The 14,609-nt window shown below is 40.3% G+C and overlaps 4 protein-coding genes across 6 annotated transcripts; 2 read left to right on the top strand and 2 right to left on the bottom strand.

Annotated features, from left to right (window-relative positions):
* The first annotated feature begins 46 nt into the window (after window positions 1-46).
* On the top strand, window positions 47-9,463 carry lgs (BCL9 domain-containing protein legless). 3 transcript variants are annotated; one of them, XM_089866083.1, is made up of 14 exons: window positions 47-351; window positions 797-900; window positions 965-1,038; window positions 1,116-1,170; window positions 1,280-1,369; window positions 1,510-1,558; window positions 2,902-3,468; window positions 3,533-3,646; window positions 3,722-4,074; window positions 4,156-4,636; window positions 4,713-5,091; window positions 5,245-5,747; window positions 5,819-6,053; window positions 6,162-9,463. In XM_089866083.1, exons 1-14 carry the CDS (start codon window positions 327-329, stop codon window positions 8,296-8,298), a joined length of 5,166 nt encoding a protein of 1,721 aa, XP_089722209.1. In that variant the 5' UTR covers window positions 47-326; the 3' UTR covers window positions 8,299-9,463. The 3 variants fall into 3 exon arrangements, with proteins under 3 accessions (XP_089722209.1, XP_089722208.1, XP_089722207.1); XM_089866082.1 differs by having other exon boundaries at window positions 4,713-5,747; window positions 6,162-7,009; window positions 7,088-9,463; XM_089866081.1 differs by having other exon boundaries at window positions 48-351; window positions 4,713-5,747.
* LOC149702326 (PIN2/TERF1-interacting telomerase inhibitor 1-like) lies at window positions 8,649-10,455 on the bottom strand. The gene is made up of 3 exons (XM_089866113.1): window positions 10,145-10,455; window positions 9,972-10,077; window positions 8,649-9,912 (listed from the first exon to the last, which is right to left on the bottom strand). The coding sequence occupies exons 1-3, from the start codon at window positions 10,453-10,455 to the stop codon at window positions 9,541-9,543; spliced, it is 789 nt and encodes a 262-aa protein (XP_089722239.1). The 3' UTR covers window positions 8,649-9,540.
* Window positions 10,456-11,082: 627 nt separating this feature from the next.
* Gdh (glutamate dehydrogenase, mitochondrial) lies at window positions 11,083-13,004 on the top strand. Its single transcript, XM_089866097.1, has one exon. It carries the CDS (start codon window positions 11,083-11,085, stop codon window positions 12,754-12,756), a length of 1,674 nt encoding a protein of 557 aa, XP_089722223.1. The 3' UTR covers window positions 12,757-13,004.
* A 161-nt stretch (window positions 13,005-13,165) lies between these two features.
* Window positions 13,166-14,528, bottom strand: LOC149702324 (uncharacterized). The gene is made up of 2 exons (XM_089866111.1): window positions 14,155-14,528; window positions 13,166-14,025 (listed from the first exon to the last, which is right to left on the bottom strand). Exons 1-2 carry the CDS (start codon window positions 14,414-14,416, stop codon window positions 13,184-13,186), a joined length of 1,104 nt encoding a protein of 367 aa, XP_089722237.1. The 5' UTR covers window positions 14,417-14,528; the 3' UTR covers window positions 13,166-13,183.
* Between the last annotated feature and the right edge of the window lie 81 nt (window positions 14,529-14,609).

The raw sequence follows: 14,609 nt of genomic DNA, 5'->3' as shown, positions 1-14,609 counted from the left end.
CTTAGTAGTTAATTCTTTAGTGTCCAAAGAGACTGGAATGTTAAAGTTTTATCAAGCTAACTTGTTAGGTTAGGCCCGCTTAAGTACGCGTTAATAGGCCTAGGCAACGTTCGGCGATAATGAAGTTTCGTTTGTGATGTTATAACCCCGTAATTAATTCGAGGAAATGTGAAAAAAAATCAAATATTTAATAATCGCGAGTGGTGGTGTTTTCTTTCGCGTTAAATAAGATCACATGGCCTCAAGATGATTAGAGCGTCAACATGGAGACTTTCCAAAGTCTCTTCTCAAAAATGCCTGCGATTTGTAGGTGAAAGTCTTAGAAAATGCCCACAAAGCTCCAAACGACAGGTAGGCCTTTGCTTAATTAATTAATTAAGTTAACGATAATTACCTAAAAATCGCTATTAATAAAGTCTACTTTGACCAAGGCTTACGTATGATAGTAAAAGCGAAAATGGCTTCTATGCTATTTTAAGCTTGACATAAGCTTCAACCTAATAATATAGGGTTCAAAAGCGTAATTCTAATAATACAATACAAATTGTGTCAATTATCAAGCGTGATTCTTACTTTTTCTTTTAATAATTGTGGGATATGACAGTAGTGGTTTGAATTATGTGTCAAGTAACTTAGTAATGCAACAAAATAATTCCTCAAACCATTGCCATAATGCAAAGATATGTTAAAAATTTAAAGAACACTATTGAGAGTTTAGTTCACCATTGTCATGTTCTCTCTAAAGAGGAATTTCACGATGCACTTAAGATTTAAGCATTCTGACAACTCATTTTAGATGGCATTACAAAGGCTGAACAAATGTGGGAAAATTCCTACGCAGCGCAATCAGATGATTGGCTTGTCTCAAGGCGTCCAGTACTGCATTTAAAACAATTATCTGTAAGACCAACTATTCATTCCAACCTACAAATTATATATACCTATAATGTCTACTTTCCAATAGATTTTAGAGTATATTAAATCAAAAGTACACTTGGTGTGTGAAGTTATAATTCATTTTATCATCAATGGCATTTTGTATGTTAAATAGTTACCAAAACTTTTCAATGTCTGTCACGATATTTCAATACGCAACCTTAATTATTGTATAACAGATTTCAAGGTTTTTACGTTACACTGAATCTCTGGATATTTAAAATATTAGAACAGGTAAGCGTATACCTTAACCTTAGGTAACCTATCCTGCACGTGGCCATGTTGATTTTTTTTAACTAAAATCACTAACTTTAATTTAATATCAAAATTATTAACAATTTAGATTTTAATTCATCAAACTGACAATGTTTACAAAGAGAAAAAGGAAAACGTTATTAAGTTCTTGGATGATAATTATTGCTCTAAAGACTTGGTACTAAAATCTTTTCCAAATAATCATTAATTTCAAGGAATTTCAAATATTTATACAAAAAACAAAAAAACAAAAATTAACAGAAAAAAATATGCTTAGTATTTATTTATACTTAAAAACGTTTGTACATATTTTTCTAGCAAGGATTTTGTTGTGTTTTGGATGATTACTCCAATTGTAACGTAACAGGTATGTAACACTTGAGTCAGTGTTCATACAAACCTGGAAAACTCGGGGGAAATAAATAGTTGACAAAAAAAATACAGGGAAAACTCGGGGATTTTAAGAATTTTTAGTAAAATTCATGGAAATCGCGGAATTTGTGAGGTTTGAGTAAGTTTGCTCTGAAGGGGTTGCTTCAACTATAAAAAAAACTACCCCCGTTGTTATTACTCAATTTATGGGAAAAATCGGGAAAACGCAGGGAAATATATGGGGAAAACCTGGAAAACGCAGGGAAGTATATGGTAAAAAACCTGGAAAACGCAGGGAAATATATGGTAAAAAACCCTGGAAAACGCAGGGAAATGAATGGTAAAAAACCCTGAAAAATGCAGGGAAATATATGGTAAAAAACCCTGAAATACTCATGGAAATATATGGTGAAAAACGCAGGGAAATATATGGTAAAAAACCTGGGAAACGCAGGGAAATATATGGTAAAAAACCTGGGAAACGCAGGGAAATATATGGTAAAAAAACCTGGAAAACGCAGGGAAATATATGGTAAAATGCCTGGAAAACGCAGGGAAATGTATGGTAAAAAAACCCCTGAAAAACGCAGGGAAATATATGGTAAAAAACCTGGAAAACGAAGGGAAATATATGGTAAAAAAAACCCTGTAAAACGCAGGGAAATATATGGTAAAAAAAACCCTGTAAAACGCAGGGAAATATATGGTAAAAAAAACCCTGAAAAACGCAGAGAAATATATGGTAAAAAACCTGGAAAACGCATGGGAAATATATGGTAAAAAACCCTGGAAAACGCAGGGAAATATATGGTAAAAAAAACCTGGAAAACGCAGGGAAATATATGGTAAAAAACCTGGAAAACGCAGGGAAATATATGGTAGAAAACCCTGGAAAGCGCAGGGAAATATATGGTAAAAAACCTGGAAAACGCAGGGAAATATATGGTAAAAAAACCCTGGAAAACGCAGGGAAATATATGGTAAAAACACCTGGAAAACGCAGTGAAATATATGGTAAAAACCGGGATAACTCAGGGAAATATATGAGAAAAAAACTGGGAATATAGAGCTATTTCAGAGGGGGTAATGGCTACGTCACCAATGCTATTTGCCCATAGAGAAACCCTCACAAAATGGCCGCCCTCTACACAAAAAGGCAGGCCCAATTTTCGTAGCAGACGAAATTTTTCCCCCACTGAAATAGCTCTATATGGGGAAAACTCGGGAAAATGTGTGGGAAAAACGCAGGGAAATCGGTTTTCCAAAAGTTGTATGAATCCTGTTGAGGGAAATAATTAAATCAATAGAAAGAAATTAATTGTGGTCACATTGTCATAGATGTGTGTCATTGTGTCGGAACAAATTTCAAAATTGAACTGATATTAAAAAAGCATCGTGTTGTACAAAAAGTAAAAGTATTTGAGGAAATGTTGGAGAAGAAAATTTCCTGTAACGGAAGCACCGCCGCTACTACTCTAATAAACTTAAACGCAAACGTTAATAAAAGCAACGCAACCGCCACAACGAGTAGTGGTAACACGTCGAATAGCAATAACAAAAGTTCGACGACGTCTAGCGGGGGTGCCAATGCGTTAGAGACTAGTGCCTCGAAGCCCGTTGATGGTATGGCTATTAAGACTGAGGATAAGTCGTCGAGAAATACGTGTAAAACGGAGAAAGACTCTGAAAAAAATGAACAACTCAATGTGTCTTCGAGTAATAACGGACCGTCCGCTACCGCGTCTCCAACGAGTAGCGCGACCAGTAACGCCTTGCCAGTTACAAATACTACAGGCAACGCGACAACGAATGTTTCCAACGTGAATGGAAAACCTACTGGAGAAAAAAGTGTCAATGCCAGCCCCGAAGTCAGTCCGCAATCGCGGGAGATTAAAAATGAAGGAGGTAAATACGAGTTAGGGAAAATGTTAGGGGACATCATTGATGAAGGTAATTTCCGCGCGTGTAGGCGGTGCTCAGCAACAGGCGCCCTTTATGGAGAATCAGGGGGATAAGAAGGAAAGTGTGGCGCCTGGGAATAAAGGAACAGTTACGCCTGTTTCTTGCACCAGTGCTATTAAAAGTATGGTGCTCTTTTAAAGCTTTCGAACACGCGAAAAACAACTTAAAACGCATAATTTTCGCTGTGCCTTTCCAGCCGAAGTGATACCTAACACTGGGGCTAACATTTCCCCAGCGTGTGGCCGGGTTATTCCACCATGCCCACCAAATATAGGTCCGGGTGGTGGACCAGGCTTACCTCCTGGACAGCCAAATCCTGGTCCGGGCGGTGGGCCTCCAACACCCGCTATCTCAATTCAACCTCTTCCCAGTAACATGGTTAACAAATCGTCGACTTCCATCGAATCACAATATATGCAGCAGCAGAGCCAAATCTTTGTCTTCTCAACTGGACTAGCAAACAAAGCGGCGGAGGCGGTTCTTTCTGAACATTATCCTTCTATTATTGCCTTTCATTGCGCACAACCAGGAACAGTCAGGTTTTTAGAGGTGCGTGTTTTGTTGTTGCGTTTCATGGTTGAATCGCGCTGGTATTGTAAGTGTTGGAAAACGTGAATTGTCCTTTTGCAGAAGCATCCGCTAAAGGTTCAGCAATTTCACCGTCAAAGCTCCGCTATGTGGTTAAATAACCTAGCACAAATGAAACAGGGTAATCGTCAAATGAAGCTTGGTCCCATGAACCCCGTGCAAAGTTCCTTAGTTCATCACCAGTATCCTGGTGGTCCTTGTGGACAATGTCACGGCCCTTGCAACCAACCGGGTCACGGTCCAGGACCCAGAATGCCAATGGTTGGCGCCAGGGTTCCTGGGCCAATACATCAGGGAATGTGCGGACCCCAAGACTTTGGCATGGGTCCGAGGGGTAACTGGAACCATCCTATGAATGGTGCTAACATGAATTGTGATCCGAGATTTCAAATGCAACAAGGAAACCGGCCAATGTTTCATCCTGGAATGGGTCCGCATTGCGGTGATCCAATGGGAGGCGAATATCCTTGCAACAGTGATAATATGGGGCCTTGTACAAATCTGGACTCAACAAAGTTGAACAGTAAGTATTACCTGGAAAATGTTTCAGAATGCATCAGGACACTCGACGGTGTTTTATTTTTAATTTGCAAACCTAGGTGTCAAAGTTCCTGATGAAAATTTAACACCCGAACAAAGACAGCACAGAAAAGAACAACTTGTCATACTAAGAAATCTTGGACAATTATTGCTGCCCGATTTGCACAGTCCCGGTGGTAATGAACCTCCGCATAATTCTCAAAGTCCCATGATGTCGAATCATCACATGCTAGGAAATCCTCAAGGAATGATGCCTCATTGTCACAATGAAATGTGTAACCATCCCGGGGCGCATCCTCTTCAACATCAAGGATGTTCTAATAACATGGAAGGAGTTAAACACCCCTTGTCCCCCGCGATGGCCAATCATTTTGCTCAGCAAAAGGCGGCGTTACAAGGACCCAATTGCCCTTCTGGCGATCCGAATGATTGGCAAAGGTTAAATCATTTTTACGATGATGGAAACTCTAAATGTGGCGGTCCTTCCGTTCCGCAATCTCCTCAAGCTATGAATCAAAATCAACCCCCACCTCTTTCTCATCATCCTATCACCCCTCAAAGCGGTATTAAACAACAGCCATCTCTTAGCAGTTCGAGCCCCACTGTCGGTGCCAGTCCAAATTCAACCATAAGAGTTCAAGGTCCACCTCCTCCTTATCATCAAGGGTCGCGATGTCCGGTTCTCAGCCCTCATCCCGCTTCACCCAGTACCGTATCACTTTCATCTCCTCATATGGCATCCGGTCTCCCATCTCCAGTTGACCCATCTAGATCATTTCCTCATCCACCAACATCGACAAACCGTTTGTCACATCCGAGTCCGAGTGGAGGAAGTCTTCACTCGACTCCTCTTAGTTCGCCCAAACCATCAAACCCTGGAAATTCTGGAACTTCGGGGGCATTACCCAAGACGTCGTCGTCAACTCCCATACCAATTTCAACCCCGAATAATCTAGCGCCAAGCCCTGGTTCAGCCGTATCGACGACAGCCAGTGGTACCAATAGGAAAAGAGCTACCACACCCGGAAGTGTTAATCAACAGTCAGTTGATATGGATTACGGACCTCTTTCTCAGCCTTTGACCCCGAGTTCTGGTACGCGTCTGTTGGGAATAAAATCAACATTGAAGGATAGAGGATGAAGGTTTTGTTTATTTCATCAACAGATGGAATGATGTTTGGTAGCAATCGAAGTTTGCATCTTTGTGGACAATCTCCGAGAGCTACCCCAAAACCCGTGGAGGCAATGGGAGGACAACCTTGTCCTGGAAAGGAGCCCAGTTTGATGCCAGTTCCTTCTCCGCAACAAATTCAATACCTAAATACGTTTGAAGGCCAAGAATTAACTATTCAAAAACAGCCAAATACGGGCCTTAGGGAAACGGAGATGTTATCCCAAAAGTAAGTGTCCGCGATAAACCTCTTTCTCAAGTTATTTTAAGCGTTCAAGGAGTGCCGTTTTTCTTCAGTCAACTGCTCTTTAAACTTTAAACCGAGATTTGTTTTCAGTGTTCCTCCGAATGGTGCGGACCCCGCGGTCAATCCAAATTGTCCACCTTTCTCCGGACCCGATATGCAAAGGAATTCTTTTGGTAATATGCCTGGTCCTGGTCCTGGTCCTGGACCGGGTCCTTGTACGTCGAGTTTATGTTCATGCTCTGATGGCCCACATCCACGGTTTCCCCAAATGAATAACGGTGACAGTATGTCGCGTATGTATCCTGGTCAGCACCCCGGAATGCAACAGATGGAAGGGCCGATGCATAGGTTTAGAGGCGGCGCGCCTCCGAATAATATGAATTTTCATAATCAAGTGCCTGGAGCAATGCCTAGGTTCGCCGCGGCAGGCCCAGGCATGGATCATCATAGATACAGGGGTCCTCATGTTCAAAATGAAATGGGACCCACGAGGTTCCCGACTAATTTTGGCGCTCCTCAAAGAATGGATGGTATGATGATTAGGAATCAGTTTATTCCGGGAAATGGTAACCCGGAACCGGTTTTGCATCGTCAGTATTCCAGTCCCGGACCTTCGAATATGCAAATGTTTGAAGGACATCCTCCTCATACTCAAAACCTACCGAATTTACAAAAAATGTCGGGTCCGTTTGACCATTCTAAAACGGCGAGTCCCTTGGGATCGGGTATGGGTGGGGACGACAGCAGCTCGGGTATGGGAGTTTCCGGTGGTTCGCAAAGACTTTCTCATTTTGATCCCATCGCGTCGATGACGGCCATGAGCGATTCCGCCTTGGCGTCGCCTGGACTGAATAGAAATCAAAACCCTAACTCGCCAGTTATGAATGTTCCCAACATACATATGGGTAACAGCCCTGTAGGATGTAATCCCGGTCAAGGTATGAACTTTAATCCAAATGCGCAATCTATGCACGTAAATCAGTCCAATAATAATAATATGATGCACGGGCAACAAGGAATGCCTTTTGGTGGAATAGGCCAACAACAGGGTCAGAACTTAAGTCCAGCTCCGCGTCAAAACAATACATTTGTAAATGCAAGTATGTCCATCCAGCAGATGAATATTCAAAATGCTACTACCTCAAACTATAATCACGGGCAATCTATGAGTCCTGGCCCCTCAATGATGCAAATGCAACAACAACAACAACAACAACAGGTACCTTGTCCCGGAGCGGGACCCCCCATGGGGCCGGGAGGGAATACCATTAGTTCTCCCGCCACTTCAAACCATCCCATAATGCACAGCGGCGTTGGTGGTGGTGGCAAAACGGGTGGCCCTCGAAATGGCAATAACTTGCAACAATTTCCCGGATCACCCGTTGGTGTCCCTAAGAGGGGATCGAGTCCCTTGCCTCAAGGCAGTCCGGCGATGCTGCCGAGAAATCCGGGAGCGGTTGGTTCGCCCGGTTACATGTCCCCGAATGTGCACGTGAAAGCTAGCGCGCCAAACACTATTCAGTATCTTCCTGCCAGACCTCAAAACTGTTCATCCGTAAGCAATAGACCTCCGAGCTTAGATTTTTTGCAACGTTACGCGTCTCCGCTGACGAATCTGGATAGTAAAGTACCAACGCACAATTTACAGTATTTTCCCAGCGCGGGTCCGCCAAATAACGGACCTAACGGAATGCAGTTGCCTAACCCCGGAGGCGATATGCCTCTGGCGGGACCCGCTCACGATCTCGACGCGCAATCGAGGGCCATGGCCCAAATGAATCGGAACCCGATGAATTTTATGGGTGGGCCACCGACTCCCAACGCGATGGGTCAGCCAATGTCGGCCGCCTCCCCTATGCTAAGTGACCCCAATGACTTTAATAGGACTACGGGAGTGCCAATGGGTAATAATGGTCCCAATATGAACAACTCGATGGTTAATATGGGCTCTGTGAACAGTCCACTCGGAGGAATGTTTCACAGCAATAAAAACCTGCCATTATCACCGTCCGGACTCGCGCCGGACACAACTCAGCCATTACCATCTTCTATGGGCCAAACTTTAAACTATAAACAATCGCCGTTTTACGGGCCAACTACGGCGGACCCTAATTACGCTGTTCAGTTTCATAACTTTCAACAGCAACTATATGCAACGAATACGCGCGGAAATCAAGGTAATAACCAAAATGTTTCCGCCAACCCTAGTTTTTTCAACCTCAAGTGATATTATTAGCAATAAAATAATTTAAGAATTTATAAAAAGGTGAATTAAAAATGGAAGAAGGAATATCGAAGTAACCTCTCGATACCCCCTTTTTTTTAAAAAAAAAACAAAAATTACTAGTGCCACTCTGTAAATACATGAAAATCGCGTCGTCTATGTTGTAAATATTATTCTAACCGGTTTAAACAAGTTCCCCCCCCCCCCCGATTGTTTTTAACGAGAACTTTATTATAATTAATAATAATTAAAGTTTTTTGGCTTGGTTCTCATTTTTTGCTCAATGAGGGTTTATTTTAAACTGTAGTTTTCTTGCCATGGGTTGTTTATTAATATTGTTTTTTTGGTTTTAATTATTATTATTATTATTTTTAGTCAGTTCTGTAGAAAGTTTAACTATTTAGTTAACGCATCATCAGTTGTTATTATTATTATTATTATTATTATTATTTTTTTTTGAAAGTGTATTTTTTTTGCGCTTATTATTATTATTATTATTAGTTAATGTTTGGTTTTTAATTATAACATCCCCGCCCCCGCGAATGTTCTCCCCCCACTAAGTGCCACAAAAAAAAAATTTAAATAAATACCTTGATACTCTCGCCAACCGTAAAATGGTCGGACGCTAACTTCTTCGAGCTCTACGATTCGTTAACATCGTAAAGCGAAACAATTTGATGAAAGAAATAATTAATTAAAAAAAGTAGCCCAGTGGTTGTGTTATAATATTTAGTGCCATTGTTTTTACTCTCATGTGAATATGTTATGTAAATGTATAGTTAAACAAACAAACAAAGGGTAGTTTAAACGTAACTAAACTAAAAAAAAAAAACAACAAGAAACTTAATTTTTTTGGGATGGCCTTTGTTTTTAAAAGATTTTAATAAAGAAACTTAAAATATTTTCTACTTATCATACGCTCATAATTTTAAAAAAAAGACAAAATTAGCATAGATAGAATTAAACTAAAGTTAGTCATTTAAATTATCAAACCTACCTCTCAAAAAAAAAAACGTAAGTAATACGCGATGATGATGATGACGCTTTGGTGGTTTGCTATTTTATCTGAACTTGTTAAAGCCCACAGTACTTATTAAGAAAATAAAATAAAAATCATGTTGCTCATGTTATTTCTGTACTCAAAATAAAATGGTCATTTACAAAGTTCTCTGTTTTGCGTGACCTCAACAGTTTGACTTTGACTTTGACGCGGAAATGAATCAGACACAATTCTTTTTTTTTTTTTTACCAATTACCATATCCTTTAATATACAAGAAATTTGAACCAGGAAATACATCATTTTCATACATATCACTTAAGGATTTACAAAATTCCGGCATTTTAGTCGCTAAACTACGGTATTTTACTGTCCGTAAGTTATGCGAAACTATATTTAGGAAGTTCAGATTTTTGTAGAATGCTGGATCATTCTCTTCTTGAGGATTGTTTTTCGTAACTGGTTCATCTTTGAGTACAGGTTCAGTATTCTTTGGTTCAGGTTCCAAAGTGGCGTCAACGTTATCATTTCCGTTTTCCACCTTTTTACGTTTCATTTTGTTCGAAAAATAATCTTTCATGTTTGTTGTACTTGTTTTCAAGTTTGATTCGTCGTTTTCCTGAATTACAAAATTATGGTTTTTCAAGTCTTACCCACCATGACGCGGTTTGGTATTACCTCTGTCGGAGTGTCTTTACGTTTCCGTTTTTTTAGACCTAAAATGGAATTCATGTCCTCCGCATTAGCTTTACTTAAATCCTTCCCTTTTATGGCTTTATGGTAACTGAAAGTAAGGCGAAACTTTAACAACGTCAATGTCCATCATCATTGTATCAGCAACGTTTTCTTACTGCACTCTACTTCTGGACTGTTTCGATTTTTGTTCTAAGTTCATCCCATTTTTTCCCGTAACTTCTTTGGCGGTATCTTTGACGTTGTGTTGATCTTGAAGGGCAGACAATAGGCCATCAAAGTCATCTTGATGTGCCACCCAATCCAATTCGTTCCCTGTGAACCCCACTCCTTTCGTGTTATTTTTCTTCGATACTCTAATAATATTAACGTTGCCATCTTCGTTCTTTCCCAGGCCCCTTCCTTCCGACCAACCCATTTTTCTCATCATCCTCGAAGCGAAGCTAGACTCTTCCTTGGTTAGGTCCATTATTGTTTAATATAAGCACTCTTAAAGTGTTTAATTTGATTGAACGCTCGCTTTTAATATTTAACCACGTGGTAATGTAATATTTTTTGGCTCCAGTTTCAGTTAAACTTTGCTCCACGTGGTCAAATTCCCACCACGTGTTAAGTCGCGATAATTTCACCACCCATGTGCTTAAAAACCATCAGACAACGTAGCAGACATTTCGAAGTGCGTCACAATATATTTCGGGCGGGGTGTAAAAATTCTATCCAATTAAAATTATCCGTTTGTAATTATAATTCTTGATATAAGCTATGATCTAACCGTGTCGGAACAATAAGCTTCAACTCCTGTCTAGACCTTGAGTTTTTTTGACGTAGTTTCTAATCTCAATGGTGATGTCATAAGAGAGGCTCTGTGGTTTTCGATACCGACCGGGCTTCGAGCTCACGCTACATTTTGTGTGTCGGAGTTGTAGAGGTGAGTGTGAAGAAAGAAATCTGGATCTGTCCTTGTAGGGAGGCAAGTTGAATAATTATTATTCATAAGGTAATATAATTTGTTTTTTAACGCGTGGGATTTTTTATATTGTAGGTGTACAATATAAGGGTTTGAGTTTAAACTTTGATAGAAATTGGAAGGATCAAGATGTTCCGGGCGGCATCGTCGTATACCAAATTGGGCCTAGGTCTTTTAAGAAACTCGGCAGTGAAGCCAAATAACGCGGCATTAGTACCATCTTCTCAGGGGTATTTCTTTAGTACCACGAGTCAAGTTAACGATTTGCACGAAATTCCCGAGACACTAAAATACGTTGAAGATGCCGAAAATCCCTCTTTCTTCCACATGGTTGAGTATTTTTACCATCGGGGTTGGCAAGTGGTTGAAGATAAGTTAGTGGAAGAGTACAAGGGCAAGATGGCTTTGGAAGAGAAACGCAAGAAGATTCGGGGTTATTTACAAATATTGGGTCCCTGCCATTCAGTATTAGAAGTCGCCATCCCCCTGAGAAGGGATAATGGCGAATACGTCATGATTAATGGTTGGAGAGCTCAACACAGTCATCATCGTACGCCTTGCAAAGGAGGTATTCGTTACAGTATGGACGTCAGCTTGGACGAGGTCAAGGCGTTATCCGCCCTTATGACCTTCAAATGCGCCGCTGTTGACGTCCCCTTTGGCGGAGGCAAAGCCGGCTTAAAAATCAACCCCAGGGAATTCAGCGAATTTGAATTGGAAAAACTGACCCGAAATTTTGCTCTGCAACTATCTAAGAAAGGATTTTTGGGACCCGGTCTCGATGTACCGGCCCCTGATATGGGTACTGGAGAAAGGGAAATGAGTTGGATCGCCGATACCTACGCCCAAACCATTGGACACGCTGATTTAAACGCCCACGCCTGCGTCACCGGTAAACCAATCAACCAAGGTGGTATTCACGGTCGAGTCTCGGCTACTGGTAGAGGAGTATTTCACGGACTGGACAATTTTGTAAATGAAGCCAGTTACATGAGCATGATCGGAAACACTCCGGGATGGGGTGGCAAGTCCTTCATTATCCAAGGATTCGGTAACGTCGGTCTTCATTGCATGAGGTACCTTCATAGAGCGGGTGCCAGGTGTATCGGAATTATGGAAGTTGATGGCAGCATTTATAACCAAAACGGAATCGACCCCAAGGAACTTGAAGAATGGAAAATCAATAACGGAACCATCATCGGATTCCCTGGTGCCGAACCGTACAAAGGAGAGAATTTATTGTACGAAGAATGTGACATTCTGATCCCGGCGGCCACCGAAAAAGTTATCACGAAAGGAAACGCCCATAAGGTCAAGTGCAAAATTATCGGAGAAGCCGCCAATGGTCCCACAACACCAGCGGCTGATAAAATATTGATCGATCGTAATATCCTGATTATCCCTGATCTGTACATCAACGCTGGCGGTGTCACCGTATCTTACTTCGAATGGCTGAAAAACTTGAACCACGTCAGCTACGGCCGACTGTTGTTCAAGTACGAAAGAGAATCCAATTACCATCTGTTAGAAAGCGTTCAAGAATCTTTAGAAAGAAGATTTGGAAAAGCCGGTGGACGAATTCCCGTCACTCCCAGCGAATCGTTTCAAAAAAGAATTTCCGGTGCTTCGGAAAAAGACATTGTTCATTCGGGACTCGACTACACCATGGAGAGGTCAGCCCGGGCCATTATGAGGACGGCCATGAAGTACAATTTAGGACTGGATCTGAGAACGGCCGCCTACGTTAATTCCATCGAGAAAATTTATAATACATACAAAGAAGCGGGGCTTACATTTACTTAAATAAATAGCAGCTAGAATTAACGCGTTTCAATTAATAATCTAGGTCTGTCATCTCTCTTTAACACGATAGTAGCAATACCGTTTCATATTTGCTAATTATGAAGTTTGTTAGAGTAATAATAATATATCAGCATTTAGATTATTGGATATTGTTTGTTTTTTTTTCCTTGTTCTTTGTTAAGCTTTAATATTAGAAAAATTCCGAATGCTATTCTAAGTCAGTGAAAACTAATAAATGTTTTTAAGTATGTTGGTAGTTGTTCTTTATTGCAATCCTCGATCCATCCTAGAGCTTTGAATTGATTGCTTCTGTAGTTTAATTGCGTTGCGGTTAATTTTAATTTCAATTTAGATTAGTGTAAGTTATCATGGCTTGTTGGAATAAGAAATATAAGACACAACTACTACATTTTTCCATTAAATATTTTTATTTGTTTATCACAATCTCTCCAATTACTTCGCTATCAGAGCTAGAGCTCGATGGCATTTCAAACTTTATTGGTTTAAGGTTGACATTTTCTGGCTTAAGGTCAACAGGTACAAAGACTATTTTATTTGGCTTAAGGTCAGCAGGTACAAAGACTATTTTATTTGGCGGAACTTCAATGTATACGTATTTATCTTCTGTCGAATCACTTTCATCAGAAACATCGCTAACGCGTGTTTTCATGGATTTGTTTGCGATGGAAGTGTCAGGTCGCGTATATTTATCAACATCGGCAATTGCATCAGTATTAGCAACGTCAATGTCTTTATAAGTCGGACGTGAACTGCAATTTGATTCTTGATCGACTTCCATTAGGTTAAATTCCTTTTTAATATTAGCCAGATCTTTATGAGTTAAAAACTTCATTCTCTCAGTGGTTTCAACACCACCATCTGTGAAGTGCTTGATGATTTCATCGTCAGACACTCCACGTGATATGTTAGTGGCTATGGTCAACCTATCTGGCAACGTTAGCGAAAGGTGCTTCAAATCTATTCCGTGACCATAGTGAACTTCGCAGTAATTTGCGGTAAGTGTCGGCACATCGTCACTAGAGAATTGATTCTCTTTGAATACAATGAAGGCTGTGCATATCGCGTTGATTTTTTTCGATCCTTGAGATTTTATGCGCCGTTTACGATTGGCTTTATGCGTGTAATGACCGGTGCGAGAGCATTGGTAGTAATGATTTTTGGTAAGGCCATCGGGACTAGTTTTTTTGCGACTAGCTACAAAGTAACACATGGTATCCTTTTCCAGTTGCAATTTCCAACGTTGGAATGCTGCGGAATAGAATGAAAAACATTGGTTTAGGCCTATATTGATCTACGCAGAAGCAAATAAGGGAGGGAATAAGTAGCTTCTGGCTATATTTGCTTCTAATAAGTGTGTTACGTCATTAATAGATATACCATCTACGCTATCAAACTCCTTTTGGTTAACTTTAAATTCGGATAAATTATGAATTTTATTTAAATGTTCGACCAATTCCGAGGTACTAAGACACGAAAAGTCACAATCCTCTTCGTAACATCTCCTCGAAAAATTTGCCTTGGCATTAGAAACAGCTGAAGGATTTGAGTTTGTGTTGTGAAGCCTTCGAAGATGAGTTTTTAGGCCAGAATTCTTATTGTAAGGTTTCTTACAAAAATCACAAACAAATTGTTTACTCATAGTTTTTAATTAAATCTCGACAATTTTTTCGATTTACATTTGTATTTTTTCCCCCAAAAAGAAAACGTTTATAAATCCTAGAATAGAACTTAAAATAGCAGACAAGGATGCAGACGATGTTATCACTCCTAGCAAACTGTTACCATGGAGCAATATGTATGGAGATATAGGTATAACTATTGCATTTTAATGG

Source organism: Phalangium opilio, unplaced genomic scaffold (assembly GCF_054372755.1).
Source record: "Phalangium opilio isolate 3A_F unplaced genomic scaffold, DU_Popi_V2 ptg000017l_1, whole genome shotgun sequence".
Taxonomy (NCBI): Eukaryota; Metazoa; Arthropoda; class Arachnida; order Opiliones; family Phalangiidae; genus Phalangium; species Phalangium opilio.
The sequence above is the reverse complement of the archived record's forward strand: the minus strand, read 5'-3'. Positions and strand labels throughout refer to the sequence as shown.